The 20,683-nt window shown below is 46.1% G+C and overlaps 1 protein-coding gene across 1 annotated transcript; it reads left to right on the top strand.

Moving 5' to 3' along the window:
* The first annotated feature begins 3,231 nt into the window (after positions 1-3,231).
* On the top strand, positions 3,232-3,561 carry smim36 (small integral membrane protein 36). Its single transcript, XM_034077803.1, has one exon. It carries the CDS (start codon positions 3,232-3,234, stop codon positions 3,559-3,561), a length of 330 nt encoding a protein of 109 aa, XP_033933694.1.
* Positions 3,562-20,683: the final 17,122 nt, after the last annotated feature.

Consider the following 20,683-nt stretch of genomic DNA (forward strand, 5'->3'; position numbering starts at 1 on the left):
AAGGTCCATCTTGTTTGTTTCTAACGGAACTTGATGTTTGTTTCGACAGGTGCTCTATCAAGTGTTATTTATACGCTCACCTGAGCTCCAACCCCTCGGTGAATAGTGAGTCTTGATGGCTTGTTCGGTGAAGCTCCACAGACGGCTCTCTCAGACCCATTCACACAATAACCCGATTCCCAACGCGAGGAATCAGCAGCGAGCGACGGCACGTCATAAACACGCCGAACAGGTCCAGAAAAGGCCTCAGACTGTCCGAGCGGCCGCAGGACTCCTCTGGAGGTGTGTCCTTCTCTGGACCGAGGCTGTGAGGACAGAGAACGGGCCAGCGTTTCTGCTCGATAATCCTAAACGTTGTCATTGATCTACAGAACCAGAGAAAGACTGCCAGGGTCAGAAGAGAGGCGGATTCAAAGCAGGAGTCGCACTCTCTGCACCTTTGCTCCAAAGCATCCTCCATTCTTCTCCAAAGCATCCTCCATTCTTCTCCAAAGCATCCTCCATTCTTCATTTGCGGTCAGCTCTCTGCAGCCGCCTCGGCGTCAGGAACCGGTTTAACATCAGCAGCGATTCAGCGTCGGGCTCCTCTCTCTCTGAATCTCATGTCGTCTTCGTCTCCGTTATTTTTACCCTCATCATCATCATCATCATCATCATCATCATCATCATCATCATCATCATCATCGTCGTCGTCATCATCATCATCCACAAAGTGAGGATTCCTCTAAAACCTATTTCCTGTTTCTGTTATTCTCAAGATGGATTTCATCTTTTCCGTTTTTATGTTTTATTCCGGCTGGAAGACGGAGCTTTGAGAAAACATTCACAACTGGGTTTTTGTCCGAGGACTGGAGAAACGTAACGTTGCAGTATTTTCAGAATAAAACTGTCATATTTTCAGAATAAAAGTTCCAGTATTTTGAGAATAAAATTGTAACATTTTCAGAATACAGTCGTAATATTTTCAGAATAAAGTTGAAATATTTTCAGAATAAAGTCGTACTATTTTCAAATAGTCGTAATATTTTCAGAATAAAGTTACAAGATTTTCAGAATAAAGTTACAAGATTTTCAGAATAAAGTTAAAAGATTTTCAGAATAAAGTTGTAATATTTTCAGAATGAAGTCGTAATATTTTCAGAATAAAGTCGTAATATTTTCAGAATAAAGTTACAAGATTTTCAGAATAAAGTTAAAAGATTTTCAGAATAAAGTTGTAATATTTTCAGAATAAAGTCGTAATATTTTCAGAATAGAGTTGTAACATTTTCAGAATCCAGTCACAAACCCTCAAAGTGCACCCTGTAGCGAGTAACACTCTAACGCCTCGTTGGAGGTTTCTCTTTCTCTTCCGGGTACAGTGACGTGCCCAGACCCAAATGGACCAATCCGTGGAGCCGTTACGTTACGTCCGCGGATCTATTCTAGTAGACCTCAACAATGGAACTATGATCAGTAAATGGCCGTGCCATGAGACCTTTAGAATCTCCAGCATGAAGTCATAATATTGCCTGTAATGCCGTTCTGCATTAGTGACCCTCCAACAGGAAGCTGCAGTTTGATGCTTTTGCACAAACAGGAAGGAGATTTAACAGACAATGAAATACAAACCAAACAGCAGCAGAAACTAAACAAAGTGTGTCTTTAAAACGCTTCATCAGTGTGTTTACCTCCTCTTCCTCACACACACACACACACACACACGCACGCACACACACACACACGCACGCACACACGCATGCGCACACACACACACACACACACACACACACACACACACACACACACACACACACACACACACACACACACACACACACACACACACACACACACACACACACACACACACAGACCATATGATGCTTTAATGCAGATTACATCCTCCTTCACTCTTTCTAATGAAATCCATTCACCCTGAAGCCTCTCTCCTCTCGGGGGAAACGTGAAGTCAGACGGAGGCTTACAGCCGGCTGATATCAGGGGTCAGAGGTCAGGCTTTTATTAATGTCTTTTTGTCTGGACCAACGCATGATGTATTTTATTTAAAGCTTCCTCTCTGCGTCACTGTAAAGCTCCAGAGACGAGTCGCTCAGAAGGCTTGGAGCAACGGATCAGACATAATAAAGGAAACACAAACAAATATATGAGCAAAAGTTATTTCAGGAAAAAAAAATTCCATATTATTTAAAAGATGCAAGAAATAGTTTGAGAATAAAGTTACAAGATTTTCAGAATAAAATTGATGCATTTTGAGAATAAAGTTACAAGATTTTCAGAATAAAATTGATGCATTTTGAGAATAAAGTTACAAGATTTTCAGAATAAAATTGATGCATTTTGAGAATAAATTTACAAGATTTTCAGAATAAAATTGATGCATTTTGAGAATAAAGTTACAAGATTTTCAGAATAAAATTGATGCATTTTGAGAATAAAGTTACAAGATTTTCAGAATAAAATTGATGCATTTTGAGAATAAAGCTACAAGATTTTCAGAATAAAATTGATGCATTTTGAGAATAAAGTTACAAGATTTTCAGAATAAAATTGATGCATTTTGAGAATAAAGTTACAAGATTTTCAAAATAAAATTGCAGTGTTTTCTGAATAAAGTTGCAATACATTAAAAAAAATAAAGCTGTGATACTCTCAGAATGAAATGTCAGCATTTTCCAAACATTTCATAATTTCAGAATAAGCTTGCATTAAAGCAACGGCTGTTCTTTTGCTTCTTCAAAGTCATTTCTGTCTCTTCAGTCTTGTTTTGCTGCAGACATTGAGTTTCCTGGTGGGTTGTCCCTACCAGGAAACTCTAACCCTAACCACGAGACACTGAAACGCAGACTGAGAAACTCTCCTGACGCACAAACAGGAAGATAAAACCCCAAACAGCAGCTGCATGTTCAAATGGCTGTTCTGTGACTTCAGAACTCTCCCAGTTGTTTAATAGTTATTACATGAATGCCCAACAGTGACGCTCATATCTCGATCAGTCCCTTCCTCCATTTTACTGAAAGTCCGTTTTTTTATAGTTGGTCAAATCAAAATGGTGGCTTAAGTTATTAAAACTGAGCAGCTTTAATGATTGGCTGCTGAACGTTGGGATTAGAGCCTCGCCTCGTTTCATCCGTCGCTCTTTCTCCCTGCAGCAGCTGCCTCCCACTGCTCCTCTTCGACACGCATGCACACATCCTCCAGCTGATCTGAGGCGAGGGATGAAGCGGCACCATGGGTTTTATGGAATTCTACCTGGAGATTGACCCGGTGACCCTGAACCTCATCATCCTGGTGGCCAGTTATGTCATCCTGCTGCTCGTCTTCCTCATTTCCTGCATCCTGTACGACTGCCGGGGGAAAGACCCCACCAAGGAGTACGCTCCCGACAACACGCCGCCGCCGCCGCCCAGCCAGTCTCCGATCCGCCTGGTCGTCATGCAGAACTCGCCGGCCTCGTCGCGGTACGAGCCCAACAACACGCCGGCGAGCCACAGCGAGATGCAGACGCCGGACCTGAGCCGCGAGCGCGCCGAGCGCGAGAAGAGGAGCACTCTGGTCTGAAGGAAGCCACTCTGAACTCTTACTTTTACTTTTACAACCAAGAGCTGCCGAACGAGGGTCTGCAGGAGGTAGGACACACTTGAGAGGAGCCCAACATACTGCGACGTAGAGCCTAGCCCTAACCCTAACACTAACACTAACCTTTTAAATAAAAAACGGCTACCCTTTGGAATCTTTTAAACTTACCCGACCTCGATTTTAATGGTTTCTGTTTTTCAGTGACATTGTATACGATGTTACTAACCCGGTGTGCCTTCCTTTATTTTATTATTATTAGTTAATATTAACACTCCCTTTACTTTTTAAATTCATATAACTGGGGAGAATGTTTTAATTATTTATATTTGTATCATTGCACTTGTGTTTTAACTGCACTCACACTTCCACGGCTTTTACTGATAGAACTGGATTCACTTTTAAATGGGCCATTTTGGATCCCCCTCTCATTTAGGGTCTTTATGGATTACATTGGGACAAGCTCCACACACGCACACACACACACGTAGATACTTCGATACACACACGCACGCACGCCCGCACGCACGCACGCACGCCCGCACGCACGCCCGCACGCCCTCACGCCCGCACGCCCGCACGCCCGCACGCCCGCACGCGTTCCTCGTCCTGACGCGTCTTTGTTTTAAAGTTCCTTACGAAATTCCTCAAAGTAAAAAAAGTGCAACGATCAATAACTTTTCTTTACTGAATATCTTTTGGGATTATTTGGTCTATAAATTAACAACAATCCCTAAATCCCAGAGACTAGATCAGACCATGGATACAGCAATATCTGCCACGAACAATACGAGTACTTTCAAGAGTTTTCCAGATGTGAGGCTCCATATCTTCAGAGAGTTTAGTTTCTGCACTAAAATCAAACAAGTTAAAACTGAGTTGGAACAAATATGTCGACTCAATGCTCAGATTAAAAGGAACTTTTTGAAAGTACAGAATGATTGTGGTTAAAGGTTTGTTTGTTTGTTTGTTGTTTGGGGGTTTAAACTCTACAACGTTGACATACATGCAGCTAGAAGTGTTGATATCTTTAGTCCAAGATTCAACGTATCAGTAGTTTGCAGAAACACACATTTAGTTCTGGCCCTTGGTCGGTTTTGTTGATCATTATTAATGTAATTTACATGAGATAAGTTATTGGATCTAAATGAGCAAATACCTGATAACATTGTCCGTTTAGTCCGGATCAAATCCAGAACCGAACCACGAGGACATTCAGTAAACAAAAGGACATCAATATCTGAGTTCAGACATAAAGAGATTAGCATTTCTGCGTCAGCTCGTCCTGAACATCTGTGTGTGTCCTGATGTTAGAGCTGCTTTTCTGTGTCAAGGTTGCCTGTTGATCCCATCGAACATGCAGGACACGTCGTGCCGCTGTAACCATTAAGCAAATGCATGGAAATCAATTATTACTGATATGTGTCTGAGTGCACGGCACGCGGCGAGGCCAGGGCGCGTTCTGTCATCACCAGATCAACCAAACCTCGTTCATTCGTTTCAGGAGGATCTGTCGACAGCAACATGTAAAGGAGAAGTATTTTTAAATTGACGCTGAGCTTCTGCTTCAAATGCAGTTCAACCAGTGGTTTGATGCACACACGGCGGTTTCTGAATAACACAAGATGTGAGATTGTGCAAGACACGAAAACATCACGTTTCTGTTAAATGTCTTTGTCAAACTCGTACTGCTGCATCAATACTGATATCAGAAGGATACGTAGTTCACTTCTTGGAGAATTGCACACAAAAAAATCATGCATTTGCAACCTGGCTTCCTCAAACTGACCGAAGGAAACGGTCCATTCTGTTTCGAGGGATTCCCTCCTGGAAGACGTTCATGTTGACGCGTCTCAGACACATCTAACGAGTCTGCGTGGGGAGGAAGATACGAACCAAAGCTAAACATACAAACACAACTTAAGTCTCGTCATCAAAAGTATTAATTTGAACCCAATACTTGATATTAAACTAAATCACAACATGGGTCCTTTGGATCCTTTCAAGAATGGTTTCCTGACCCTCAGAAATGTTGTTTTCTCTCTTGCTGCTAAATGAACCCGAGAACCCTGATGAACGCCCTGCTTCGTTGGATGGAAATATAATCTACGTTGAGTCGTAATGCAAAAAACGAGCAGACGTTAAGGATCCGTTGAAAACGTCTACGTATATCGGGAAAACTGACCTTGTGAATGTCCTTTCCAGGAGGTGTGAACAATCCAGCAGTTTGGAGACGAGCCTCGATTGGTGCTAAATGATGTTAATTAGTTTCATAGCGTCAAAGGAGATCTGGAGGAAGCGTGGCGTGGGTTGAACTTGTAGATGTGGAGATTATTCATTCATCTTTGACCTGTTGGTGTTACTAGATTAAAGTCAGAGGACCAACAAGGTCATTAGGATTTACCCTCTGGAGATTATTGCCATCTGAACTAAATGTATGTTTCAATCTGTCCATTACGTATCAGGTCCGTCTGGACCACGAGTCCCTGACGCCGCCTGCGGGGACACAGAAGCTTCACTTCAGACTGAAACACCAACGACTTTAGTGAGACTTGATTTCCCTCAAAGATTAAAACAAAGATAGCAACCCATTAAGTATTTAGACTTTAAACCAAACCGTTTTTGCGCTTTTCATTCCCAGCAAGACCACACTTTATCACTTCACGCTTCCTCCAATGCACCTTTCAACAATTCATCGCTGCATCTATTATGGGTAAACCGGCCAGGCAGCATCCAATCAAATTGCAGGACAGAACAACAAATAGCGTGTTGCGTTACTGTGAGCCAGTTAGAAAAGAATATAAACCAAAGATGATTTTATTTGCGTACAAAAACTACAGGGAGTCAACAAAAAGCAAGTGTCAGAATGACTTGTTTGGCACTTTGGGAATGGCCGATCTCTGCTTGTTTCAGTAGAATGACATAAAGCATGTTTATAAAATGCATAAATCATCATGAGCTGGCTCCCCTCCCCCCAACCTCTGGACCCCAGATTTAAAGCCCTCGTTCGGCTGCATGAAGGTCCTTTATAAATCCCCCCCCCCCATGCATCACTGAGATGAAGCGACAACATAAACCCTGAGAGGACAGGGAAATAATGAATGGCTGCACAGATGCTCATCCCGTTGACGTATGCTGGACAGCGGCTCTCAGCCCAGAGGCGGCGGGGTTAAGGTTCACAGCTGGCAGATGTTGGCGTTAACGGAGATTAGTGGGATGGTGTCAAAAAAAGCTGATAAAAATCTCAGCTGATGTTTGTTTACTGGGAAGTCCATCCCAGACACCACAACAAACCTGTTGATCTCACAGAGAGAAATGTTTCATGCCATAATGCGGGGAATTAAACGACTGAGGCCGACGGGACACTCGTTAGTTATTTATTCCGAGTGTGGATCCGATGATGGTGTGAGGAAAAGTTGAAGGATCACTGAAGTCAGTAGGATTCCTCCTCCAGGGATCACAGATATTTGCACCAAATTTCATTCCAATCCATCATTTAGTTGTTGAGATATTTCCGTCTTGACCGAAGGCGCCAGCGGTCCAATGGATCAATATTCCCAGGACCCAATCGGTGAAATAGTCCGGCAGACTTTTATCCCACAAAACGCTTTTTTTGTATTTACAGTAAGTTACACAGACGAGCTTTATGAGTCACGCAAAGCCATCGAGGAGGGAAGTAAAGCTAGCCACTGAACTCCAGAGTACTATCAGAGGCTTTCAGGATCAAGGGCCGTTAGACTAATGGGCTTTTTGTTTAGTACCACATATATCCATATGTTGTTGTAATAATGGAGCCTCAGGCCAGACTGATGATGACCGGTGATCCACAACTAACGAATCAACATCCCAGCCCTGGAGCCATGCCGTTAGCGTTAGCTCTTAAGAGGTCAATATTTAGAGGTGAATGATCGTCTAAAGTTGTCATTTAAAAATGTCCAAAGCTTTATATGTTCTGTCAGAAACGTCTTGTGTTTGAAGGCGTTCAACACGCTCTCAAGCAAATGGAAAACAGAACCGGACAATATCACAACAATTGCACGACGAGTTTTGCTCATATTTTTTCTTGTTTATGTTTTCATAGGAACTCCAAGAATCCGTCCAACTTCCCGCCATCTCCTGCAGCATCTTCAGCCCGAGGGACTTCAACCCACTAGAGACATCCTCCACTGACTGAACGATGCGTTCAGGGTCCTGTTCCTTATCAGACGGAGAGGACAACAACACGTCTGATTTCATGCAGGGAATGGAAAGACATTTGGACTCACATTAGTGTTTCTATTTCAACGTTTGAAGCTAACTGGGACTGCGCTGCTGCTGAAGAGGGATGGCAGTGCATCAGGTGGTGGATGAGAACATGCTGGGTTAAAGAACAGAAGATGTTAGGGTCAATAATCACAGCTCGCACCAACATGGACACGTGCTAGGAAAGGACATGAGCGCAACTAATAAAAACATAAAACACAAAACAGAGCCATGTGAGGAAGCTTAACGAGTCTGTCAGGCCGGGCAAAGAGTGCAACGACGGGTTAAAGGCAGGAGGTGAGAATAGAAGTGATAATGTGAAGCTGGGGTGATTCATGTGTATATAGAAGACTCGCAAACAAGCTAACAACTAGCCAACAAGCTAACAACTAGCCATCAAGCTAGCAACTAGCCATCAAGCTAACAACTAGCCATCAAGCTAACAACTAGCCAACAACTAGCCAAGAAGCTAACAACTAGCCAACAAGCTAACAACTAGCCAACAAGCTAACAACTAGCCATCAAGCTAACAATTAGCCAAAAACTAGCCAACAAGCTAATAACTAGCCAACAAGCTAACAACTAGCCATCAAGCTAACAACTAGCCAACAAGCTAATAACTAGCCAACAAGCTAACAACTAGCCATCAAGCTAACAACTAGCCAACAAGCTAATAACTAGCCAACAAGCTAACAACTAGCCATCAAGCTAACAACTAGCCAACAAGCTAACAACTAGCCATCAAGCTAACAACTAGCCAACAAGCTAACGCACATGTGTTCAACAGATCAGCTGATGTATGCTTTGTCAACTTAATTAGCATTTTGTTTGCTGCCGATAGTGACCCTCACATCAAGCAGTATTTCCAGCCAATCGGCACAAAGCAGACATCAAATCACATCACACACAACACCTGCTGAATCCTTTCATCAGCAACCAAACAGAGGAACGTCCGAGCTTTGTGCATCGTAGGTTTGCGGGCTGCTCATTTCGAAGAAGCTAACAGAACAACTTGTAATGGCTTATTGGTCGTAGCTCGGCTGTCAGAAAATAGTCCGTGCACGTAGTTCTGAGTGGTCAGTGTTTGACCTCGAACCACAGAAAGCACACGGTACGATCTGAAGCGTTTGCTAACGGAGAATCAAGACGGTGACAAAAGCTAACAAACCCATGTGATGGCTCGGAGGCAAAGAGACCAGCTGTCAATCAAAAACAGTGTTTATTCATCTCCGTTCCAACCCTCTCTATCATCCAAGAACAGGACGTCTTCCTCCGGAGGGTTCTGCATCTTAAGGACTTGTTATGGGGGGGGAGGAGGTGTGGGACCCTCCTCTGAAACGGCTTCCTGAAGATGTTTTTTAATCATTTTAAAAACGAGTTGATGTACTGCATATATACTTACTGTTATTCTCTTGTTTGGGAAAGTAGGAGGGCTCAGAAATGTGTGGTCTTTCTATGCAGGAGAATCTTGAGAGAAATCATTTCTTGCAGGAAAAAGAGAAATAGATTCCGAACTAAAGGAAAGAGAAACTCTCATTTGTATCTCTGTCATACTTTGAGTTCTTACTTCAAACATCATGGGGTTATTTGTGAGAGCAGCCATATCTGTTTTAAGTATTTATGTATTTGGTGAAACCTCCAGGTTACATAAAATATTGGATATTTGCATTTGTGTGTTTTTATTCGCTAACGTTTCAGTTTGCATACGGCACACAGACAATAAGGAGATGGGAGTAAACGGTTCCTCCGTCTTTGTCAAATCAGCATTTACAGATCTGGGAAGAAACGTTCCAGGTGTCGGAACGATGACGAGTCTAGCGTTCAACGTGGCAGAACATTCATCTCCTTTCTTTGATTCTATTTGGGCACAAAACTGCTTTAATCTCTCGTCCTCCCTGAAGCGACCAAATCCCCCCCGGCCCAAACGACTCTCGGTATGTACGTCAAAGCGCCCGCGGCCTCTCATTGGCTCGTTGGACCGATGAGCGTTTGGGCGACTCGTGCCACCCGGGACAAATCCTCTTACATAAAGAGACAAACCAGCAAGCACACGTCCATGATATGAATTGCACAAATACCCCCCCCCCCCCCATATTCCATGTTAGTGGATTATGTGAGCAGGGTATTAGGAGCATGCATTATGTGTTTGTTTTTGCCCCGTGCTGCTTTTTGTCCGCGGGGAAGGTTACGCAAGCAGCAGGTCGCCAACAGATTTGTTTCGTGTTCAGCGGCACGCAACAAGATCTGAGAGAAACGAGATGTCCGTCTGCGACGTCAGAGACATCCAGACTCCGGGGGGCAACGACTCAGAGTACAGTTTGACACAAACCTCTTCCATCGGGACCTGCAGCTTCAGGAAGGATGCAGATATAAAAACACAAAGGTTCCACATGAGGAAACATCTTCAGCAGCTTGAGGAGACATGGCCGCGTTTAGAGAACATCTTCAGCAGCTTGAGGAGACATGGCAGCGTTTAGAGAACATCCAGCAGCTTGAGGAAACATGGCAGCGTTTAGAGAACATCCAGCAGCTTGAGGAAACATGGCAGCGTTTAGAGAACACTCAGCAGCTTGAGGAGACATGGCAGCGTTTAGAGAACATCCAGCAGCTTGAGGAGACATGGCAACGTTTAGAGAACATCCAGCAGCTTGAGGAGACATGGCAGTGTTTAGAGAACATCCAGCAGCTTGAGGAGACATGGCAGCGTTTAGAGAACATCCAGCAGCTTGAGGAGACATGGCAGCGTTTAGAGAACACTCAGCAGCTTGAGGAGACATGGCAGCGTTTAGAGAACATCCAGCAGCTTGAGGAGACATGGCAGCGTTTAGAGAACACTCAGCAGCTTCAGGAGACATGGCAGCGTTTAGAGAACATCCAGCAGCTTGAGGAGACATGGCAGCGTTTAGAGAACACTCAGCAGCTTGAGGAGACATGGCAGCGTTTAGAGAACACTCAGCAGCTTGAGGAGACATGGCAGCGTTTAGAGAACACCCAGCAGCTTGAGGAGACATGGCAGCGTTTAGAGAACACTCAGCAGCTTGAGGAGACATGGCAGCGTTTAGAGAACACTCAGCAGCTTGAGGAGACATGGCAGCGTTTAGAGAACACCCAGCAGCTTGAGGAGACATGGCAGCGTTTAGAGAACACTCAGCAGCTTGAGGAGACATGGCAGCGTTTAGAGAACATCCAGCAGCTTGAGGAGACATGGCAGCATTTAGAGAACATCCAGCAGCTTGAGGAGACATGGCAGCGTTTAGAGAACATCCAGCAGCTTGAGGAGACATGGCAGCGTTTAGAGAACACGCAGCAGCTTGAGGAGACATGGCAGCGTTTAGAGAACATCCAGCAGCTTGAGGAGACATGGCAGCGTTTAGAGAACACTCAGCAGCTTGAGGAGACATGGCAGCGTTTAGAGAACATCCAGCAGCTTGAGGAGACATGGCAGCGTTTAGAGAACATCCAGCAGCTTGAGGAGACATGGCAGCGTTTAGAGAACATCCAGCAGCTTGAGGAGACATGGCAGCGTTTAGAGAACACTCAGCAGCTTGAGGAGACATGGCAGCGTTTAGAGAACATCCAGCAGCTTGAGGAGACATGGCAGCGTTTAGAGAACATCCAGCAGCTTGAGGAGACATGGCAGCGTTTAGAGAACACTCAGCAGCTTGAGGAGACATGGCAGCGTTTAGAGAACACCCAGCAGCTTGAGGAGACATGGCAGCGTTTAGAGAACATCCAGCAGCTTGAGGAGACATGGCAGCGTTTAGAGAACACTCAGCAGCTTGAGGAGACATGGCAGCGTTTAGAGAACATCCAGCAGCTTGAGGAGACATGGCAGCGTTTAGAGAACACCCAGCAGCTTGAGGAGACATGGCAGCATTTAGAGAACATCCAGCAGCTTGAGGAGACATGGCAGCGTTTAGAGAACACTCAGCAGCTTGAGGAGACATGGCAGCGTTTAGAGAACATCCAGCAGCTTGAGGAGACATGGCAGCGTTTAGAGAACATCCAGCAGCTTGAGGAGACATGGCAGCGTTTAGAGAACATCCAGCAGCTTGAGGAGACATGGCAGCGTTTAGAGAACACTCAGCAGCTTGAGGAGACATGGCAGCGTTTAGAGAACATCCAGCAGCTTGAGGAGACATGGCAGCGTTTAGAGAACATCCAGCAGCTTGAGGAGACATGGCAGCGTTTAGAGAACACTCAGCAGCTTGAGGAGACATGGCAGCGTTTAGAGAACATCCAGCAGCTTGAGGAGACATGGCAGCGTTTAGAGAACATCCAGCAGCTTGAGGAGACATGGCAGCGTTTAGAGAACATCCAGCAGCTTGAGGAGACATGGCAGCGTTTAGAGAACACGCAGCAGCTTGAGGAGACATGGCAGCGTTTACTAAAAGCTGCAAGAAGCTCAAACACAACGGAGACCAGGGGACACTAAAGAGTGACGCACACAGCTGGGAGACCAGGGGACACTAAAGAGTGACGCACACAGCTGGAGACCAGGGGACACTAAAGAGAGACGCACACAGCTGGGAGACCAGGGGACACTAAAGAGTGACGCACACAGCTGGAGACCAGGGGACACTAAAGAGTGACGCACACAGCTGGGGACCAGGGGACACTAAAGAGTGACGCACACAGCTGGAGACCAGGGGACACTAAAGAGAGACGCACACAGCTGGGAGACCAGGGGACACTAAAGAGTGACGCACACATAAATATGCAAATGAGGCAGTCTGTAGTTCTGGCGGTTGGTGGATTTAGATCGACAGACAGAGAGTCTTTGACTCTACACACCGTGAGCTCGCGCCTGCAGATGGATCTAAAGAAGCTGATCTTTAGTCAGAAGTGCATCAACATTTAGACTCAGACGACACTGAAAGATAAAGATGGCATTTCAGTGCAAACGGGGAGATGAGTTCAATACCGAGGTAAAGCATGTGTCCTCTGCTTCCCTCTCCATGTCCCGCGGACCCCGCCCCGAGCGGGTGCGTCACGCTGAGCTGCAGATTATCTGAACATCCTAATCTGCTCTCTCTCACTTTGGGGAAATGGAATTACTAACCGCCGCCTGATCTCAGCGCGAGGCTCAGAAGCACGGCGACAAGGAGACGCTTCAAACCCTTCACGCAGGAAGGATGCTTCTATTTCAAACCCTTCAAGCAGGAAGGATGCTTCTATTTCTCTCACGACACAAACACGATTTTAACTTTTCTTTTTATCTAGTTTTTTCAAATGTAGAAACAAGATGTTTTATATGTCCACTCAGCCGACGGGATGCGTGGAAGTCTGAACTGAAAACATGCACACTTGGAAGAAATGATAAATAAAGATTATATTAACATAAGTATTGATTTACGCACAGAGATTTGACGGATGAGGTACCCCAAGAAGAAGAGCAGCAGCAGCATGATAGATTGGTTCATGATTACAAACTCAGAATATGGTTTTATCTTTAGGGATCTGGTTCGGTGTTGCTGTGAATAATAAGAGATAAGAAAATAACACAAACAAAGAAAAGGAACATTAAATAAAGGAACATCTAGAATATAACAACATTACAAATAGAATAAATAAATAAATACGGTACATGGTTTCAACGGGATGGAATAAAACCTTCGCCCCGATTTCTCACTTTTTTGGTAATTCTGTTTGATATAAATGTGTTTTGTGCCGAAGACCTGACGCTGGGAATACAAAGTAAACACGACCATTTATTGTCTCTCTCTCTCCTCCAGACCGGAGCGTCACTTCTGTGCTTCAGAAAACTGCGTTTGGCTTTTTCATTTAGCATTTCTGAAACATTAAACAAGTCGAAGCTGCTGTGAACATTTTACAAACTTTAAACTATTAGGAACTTTAATACAACGTACTGTTCATCTCTGCAGGAGAAACTGGTCTGCGTGTGTGCGTGTGCTTGTTTGTGTGTGTGTGCGTGTGAGTGTGTGTGTGTGCTTGTTTGTGTGTATGTGTTTGTGTGTGCGTGTGAGTCTGTGTGGGTGAGTCTGTGCGTGTGCTTGTTTGTGTGTATGTGTTTGTGCGTGTGAGTCTGTGTGTGCGTGTGAGTCTGTGTGTGTGTGTGCGTGTGAGTCTGTGTGGGTGAGTCTGTGTGTGTGCTTGTTTGTGTGTATGTGTTTGTGTGTGTGAGTCTGTGTGTGTGTGTGTGCTTGTGTGTGTCTGTGTGTGTGCTTGTTTGTGTGTGCGTGCGTTTGTGAGTGTGTGTGCTTGTCTGTGTGTGTGTGTGTGTGCTTGTGTGTGTCTGCGTGTGCTTGTCTGTGTGTGTGTGTGCTTGTGTGAGTCTGTGTGTGTGCTTGTGTGTGTCTGTGTGTGTGCTTGTTTGTGTGTCTGCGTGTGTGCTTGTGTGTGTCTGTGTGTGCTTGTGTGAGTCTGTGTATGTCTGTGTGTGCTTGTCTTTGTGTGTGTCTGTGTGTGCGTGTGTGTTTAACGAGGCACAGGTGAGCACTCAGAGGAGACGCTGTGAGGACCTCTAGTGGAGGAACCGGGGACTACATCACCCAACCATTCTTTTTGAACTCTATACAACATTCATTCTGCTTTTATCATAAGCTCAAACTAATCTAAATATCACACTTAGACACGTGTCGTTCCAGTATCTTAACTTGAATACGATTCTGTTTAAGGATCATTAAAGACTTCTTCTCTTTTAAATAGCTGCACCCCTTCATGATGCGTTCCTGTTGCTTTGTGAGGAGGTGCTGCCCCCTGCTGGGCCTCCCTGGCGTCACACTAAACCTTTATAAAACATCTTCAATCACAACACTTAAAACCGCGAAAATCCTCTTTGTGCAAAATATAATAAATTAGCGAATAAACAGTTAAAAAACCCATAAAAAGGTTTAATTTACAAGGAAACACAGAGGAACATATTCAAACACCGACAGCAGAGAAAAGAACAATAATAATACAAATAAAATAAGTTTACTTTCATCCAGGACGTCTTAAAGGGCCCCGATTATTTAGCCAATCAGCAACAAGGTACCCCCCCCCCTTATCAGAGGGGCGTGGGGAGGGGCTCCTTGTTTTCATCTGCAGTCACAGACAGAGAATCAGCACTTTGGAAACAGGGCTGAAACAGAGGGGATTATGGGTAATGCTGCAATGATCTGTTTGGTGTTTCAGCCAATCAGAGACAGGCTCTGGATATATCTGAGAGCTGGGATGTAGTGATGAAGAGGAGGGTGAGAGAGGACCTTTAATGTTGAATGGAAACATGGCTAATGTTTTAAAAGTGGAGGAGACAAGAAAGGAGGAGATGGAAACAAGAGACGGGGGAGAGGAAAGGAGACAAGAAAGGAAGGAAAGGGTAAGTAGAGGAAGAGAGGAAACTAGATGAAGGAAGGAAACATGAGAGGAGACGTGGAGAGAGGATAGGACAGAGGAGGAGAGGAAACTAGATGAAGGAAGGAAACATGAGAGGAGACAAGGAGAGAGGATAGGACAGAGGAGGAGAGGAAACTAGATGAAGGAAGGACACATAAGAGGAGACGAGGAGAGGACAGAGGAGGAGAGGAAACTAGATGAAGGAAGGAAACATAAGAGGAGACGAGGAGAGAGGATAGGACAGAGGAGGAGAGGAAACTAGATGAAGGAAGGACACATAAGAGCATAAGAGGAGACGAGGAGAGGACAGAGGAGGAGAGGAAACTAGATGAAGGAAGGAAACATAAGAGGAGACGAGGAGAGAGGATAGGACAGAGGAGGAGAGGAAACTACGGCCAATGAGAAGCCTCCCCCCCCCCCCCCCTGCAGCAACATGTGAGAGGAGAACACAACGAGAGGGGAGGAGACGAAATTAGAGAATTCAAGGTAACAAAAGAGGAAAGGAGTTGTAGGACATGTAGTAGAGATTGTAGGACATGAAAAGTGATAAGAAAGGAGGAGATGGAACCAAGAGAGGAGAGAAAATGAGATGAGGAAAGGGGACAAGAAAGGAGGCAAGGAGAGAGGAAAGGACAGAGGAGGAGAGGGAGTGAGGAGAAAGGAAACAAGAGAGGAGGAGAGAAAAACCGAAAGGGAAGAAGGTAACAAGAAAGGAGGAGATGGAAACAAGAGAAGGGAGAGGAAAGGAGACAAGAAAGGAAGGAAAGAAAGAAAGAAAATGGTATAGAGGAGGAGAGGAAACTAGATGAAGGAAGGAAACAGGAGAGGACACGAGGAGAGAGGAAACAGAGTGAATCTCCAGCAGTTATCTCAAAACTCATCTGGAAACAAACCGAAAAAAGGACAAGTAAAAAACCCTAAGAGTGTGTTTGTTGTTGTTGTTGTTGTTGTTGTTGTTGTTGTGACTATGCTGGCGGTCAGGATCTCAGTCACACAGCGGGTTTTAAATCTCAGCGTCAACAACAATAATCTGAAACCAGAGTCTACCTGAGAGAGAGAGCGTGTGTGTGTGTGTGTGTGTCTGTGTGTGTGTGTGTGTGGTGTGTGTGTGTGTCTGTGTGTGTGTGTGTGTGTGTGTGTGTGGTGTGTGTGTGTGCGTCTAGCTCACAACTCAGACGTGGTCTTCCAAACACTATCAGATCTCACACACACACACACACACACACACACACACACACACACACACACACACACACACACACACACACACACACACACACACACACACACACACACACACACACACACACACACACACACACACACACACACACACACACACACACACACACACACACACACACACACACACACCTTATCTATAAAGTTGTGAGTGTTTGAATAAAGAAACACGGAAAGCTGTCATGGTGTCACATCTCGGTCTCCATGGAGGAGCCGACCCGTCTCTCCGGCGCTGCCTCGGGGGCCTGCGGGGGGGCGGGACTACTGCGGCCGGGGGCCAATGGGAGGCTCCAGGACGTGGACTGGCTCGTGTGACTGTGGGGCGGACAGAGACAGCCAATCAGGGCTCACCAGGCGAGACAAATCAAGCATGTCGTCTCAAACTTGAGAGGAAGATTCTTTTTATCAATAAAAGGATTTGTTTTACATTTTAATCACAGAATAAATACATTAAAATAGACCTAAATTAGAATAACATATAATATCATACGAGCAATTTTATTTACCATTTACTTTTAAAATGTGAAAACATATTCTCAGAAAGTCGTAAATTTGAAAACACCGAAAGACAAAGAGAGAAAAACTTCTGAAAATATACGTTTTACACCAGAAGCGTATACTTCTGTATCTACTTAGTAATAATCTCTCACTTCAAACTAACTTGACACTTCTTTGTATTTCAGCTCGGATTGACTTCACACCCTGCATCATAACACTCACATGTTAACCAACACGTGTCTCTGGTGCTTCAGGTGTCCCCCGCAACCCCCCCCCGCAGACCCCCCCCCCGCAGAAGCCTGTTGGGGCTTCCATCTAGAATATATGAACTCGTATATTTGCATTAGATTTCTCATATGATTAATTTGAATCTGAGAGGGTAGTTGGGGTTTCTTACTTGATGTAGTATCTGTCTCCGTCCCTCGTGAAGGCTTCCTCCCAGCCGTGAGGAAGAGCTGTGGAACAATGTGATCAGCCAGTCAGGGATCTGTAGGTGCTGGAGGACCAAGCTGTGGACAGAGCCAGGCTAGCAGTTTCCCCCCGTTTCCATGCTTTATGCTAAGCTAAGCTAACAACATCCAGATGTCCACCCAAAGACAGTTGATTTCCATCGACTCTCAGAAAGACATTTATTGATTAACTTACTTCAGCCAATAATTAAAAATCACAGGGAGAACTCCCATTGGACCATTGGAGATGCTGCCTTCAGGGACCAACAGCACCAGAGGAGATGCTGCCTTCAGGGACCAACAGAACCAGGGAGATGCTGGCTTCAGGGACCAGCAGAACCAGGGAGATGCTGCCTTCAGGGACCAACAGAACCAGAGGAGATGCTGCCTTCAGGGACCAACAGAACCAGGGAGATGCTGCCTTCAGGGACCAACAGAACCAGTGAGATGCTGCCTTCAGGGACCAGCAGAACCAGTGAGATGCTGCCTTCAGGGACCAACAGAACCAGTGAGATGCTGCCTTCAGGGACCAACATAACCAGTGAGATGCTGCCTTCAGGGACCAGCAGAACCAGTGAGATGCTGCCTTCAGGGACCAACAGAACCAGAGGAGATGCTGCCTTCAGGGACCAGCAGAACCAGGGAGATGCTGCCTTCAGGGACCAAGAGAACCAGAGGAGATGCTGCCTTCAGGGACCAGCAGAACCAGAGAGATGCTGCCTTCAGGGACCAGCAGAACCAGGGAGATGCTGCCTTCAGGGACCAGCAGAACCAGAGAGATGCTGCCTTCAGGGACCAGCAGAACCAGGGAGATGCTGCCTTCAGGGACCAGCATAACCGGAGGAGATGCTGGCTTCAGGGACCAGCAGAACCAGAGAGATGCTGCCTTCAGGGACCAGCAGAACCAGGGAGATGCTGCCTTCAGGGACCAGCAGAACTAGAGAGATGCTGCCTTCAGGGACCAGCAGAACCAGGGAGATGCTGCCTTCAGGGACCAGCAGAACCAGGGAGATGCTGCCTTCAGGGACCAGCAGAACCAGGGAGATGCTGCCTTCAGGGACCAGCAGAACCAGGGAGATGCTGCCTTCAGGGACCAGCAGAACCAGGGAGATGCTGCCTTCAGGGACCAGCAGAACCAGGGAGATGCTGCCTTCAGGGACCAAGCAGAACCAGGGAGATGCTGCCTTCAGGGACCAGCAGAACCAGGGAGATGCTGCCTTCAGGGACCAGCAGAACCAGGGAGATGCTGCCTTCAGGGACCAGCAGAACCAGGGAGATGCTGCCTTCAGGGACCAGCAGAACCAGGGAGATGCTGCCTTCAGGGACCAACAGAACCAGGGAGATGCTGCCTTCAGGGACCAGCAGAACCAGGGAGATGCTGCCTTCAGGGACCAGCAGAACCAGGGAGATGCTGCCTTCAGGGACCAGCAGAACCAGGGAGATGCTGCCTTCAGGGACCAGCAGAACCAGGGAGATGCTGCCTTCAGGGACCAGCAGAACCAGGGAGATGCTGCCTTCAGGGACCAGCAGAACCAGGGAGATGCTGCCTTCAGGGACCAGCAGAACCAGGGAGATGCTGCCTTCAGGGACCAGCAGAACCAGGAGAGATGCTGCCTTCAGGGACCAGCAGAACCAGGGAGATGCTGCCTTCAGGGACCAAGCAGAACCAGGGAGATGCTGCCTTCAGGGACCAGCAGAACAAGGGAGATGCTGCCTTCAGGGACCAGCAGAACCAGGGAGATGCTGCCTTCAGGGACCAGCAGAACGAGGAGATGCTGCCTTCAGGGACCAGCAGAACCAGGGAGATGCTGCCTTCAGGGACCAGCAGAACCAGGGAGATGCTGCCTTCAGGGACCAGCAGAACCAGGGAGATGCTGCCTTCAGGGACCAGCAGAACCAGGGAGATGCTGCCTTCAGGGACCAGCAGAACCAGGGAGATGCTGCCTTCAGGGACCAGCAGAACCAGTGAGATGCTGCCTTCAGGGACCAGCAGAACCAGGGAGATGCTGCCTTCAGGGACCAGCAGAACCAGTGAGATGCTGTTTCTACACAGAGACGAGGATGTGTTTCTGGAACAAAGACCCAACATGAGGGTCTGTCAGGTCTTTGCTCTCTTTTGTGTCAGCGTGAAAAACCAACTGAATCTGAGCGATGTGTTTCAGACGCTCAGGTGTAGATAATGAGAGGCTCACCTGGTGGTTCCTGGAAAACATGAAACTCAATATAGAAAAGCTTAGTCGGTATATTTTTTTAGCAAAAAGGGTAAACATATATATATTTGTGTGTGTATATGAAGCACATCTTGTTGCAGATCTGAGTGCTTTAAACAAGTTTATCTCCAGCAGAAACACAGAATCGGTCTCTGGACGTTCAGCGCTCACTTAATTCTAAATGGAATGAGCGAAGAGTCATTCAATGTGAAATATAAACTCAGAGGCTTTTATTGTGAAGGATGAATCAGAGGCTTTTATTGTGAAGGATGAATGAATGAATCAGAAGGAAACAGGTTGGAGAGCGGTGAACGAGTTCATAGAGAAAGAAAAATAGATTATTATTATTTATTTTAATTCCTTTTGGCTTTTTTGCCACCGAGTTATTGAATTATTATTACTTATATTTTATTTCATAATCTTGTTGTCTAGTGTGTGTGTGTGTGTGTGTGTGTGTGTGTGTGCGTGCATGCATGTGTGTGTGTGTGTGTGTGTGTGCAGAAGACAGAGCACGTCTCCAAGCAACAAGGACTGTTATGAGAACCAGTTATAGGTGATTGTAAAGAACACACACACACACACACACACACACACACACACACACACACACACACACACACACACACACACACACACACACACACACACACACACACACACACACACACACACACACACACACACACACACACACACACACACACACACACACACACACACACACACACACACACACACACGTCTCCTCTCAGCTGTTGGATGGAACGTGGATGCTCGTGAGAGGAAGGTGTCCTCGTTAGAGGAAGGTGTGCTCGTTAGAGGAAGGTGTGCTCGTTAGAGGAAGGACTGCTCGTTAGAGGAAGGTGTGCTCGTTAGAGGAAGGTGTCCTCGTTAGAGGAAGGTGTGCTCGTTAGAGGAAGTGTGCTCGTTAGAGGAAGGTGTGCTCGTGAGAGGAAGGTGTGCTCGTTAGAGGAAGTGCGCTCGTTAGAGGAAGTGCGCTCGTTAGAGGAAGGTGCGCTCGTTAGAGGAAGTGTGCTCGTTAGAGGAAGGTGTGCTCGTTAGAGGAAGGTGTGCTCGTTAGAGGAAGGACTGCTCGTTAGAGGAAGGTGTGCTCGTTAGAGGAAGGTG

Source organism: Pseudochaenichthys georgianus, unplaced genomic scaffold, assembly GCF_902827115.2.
Source record: "Pseudochaenichthys georgianus unplaced genomic scaffold, fPseGeo1.2 scaffold_2002_arrow_ctg1, whole genome shotgun sequence".
NCBI classification, from domain to species: Eukaryota; Metazoa; Chordata; class Actinopteri; order Perciformes; family Channichthyidae; genus Pseudochaenichthys; species Pseudochaenichthys georgianus.

What these genes read in the sequence shown, in the direction of transcription:
- smim36 (XM_034077803.1), top strand. Translation starts at nt 3,232, where the DNA reads ATGGGTTTTATGGAATTCTACCTGGAGATTGACCCGGTGACCCTGAAC.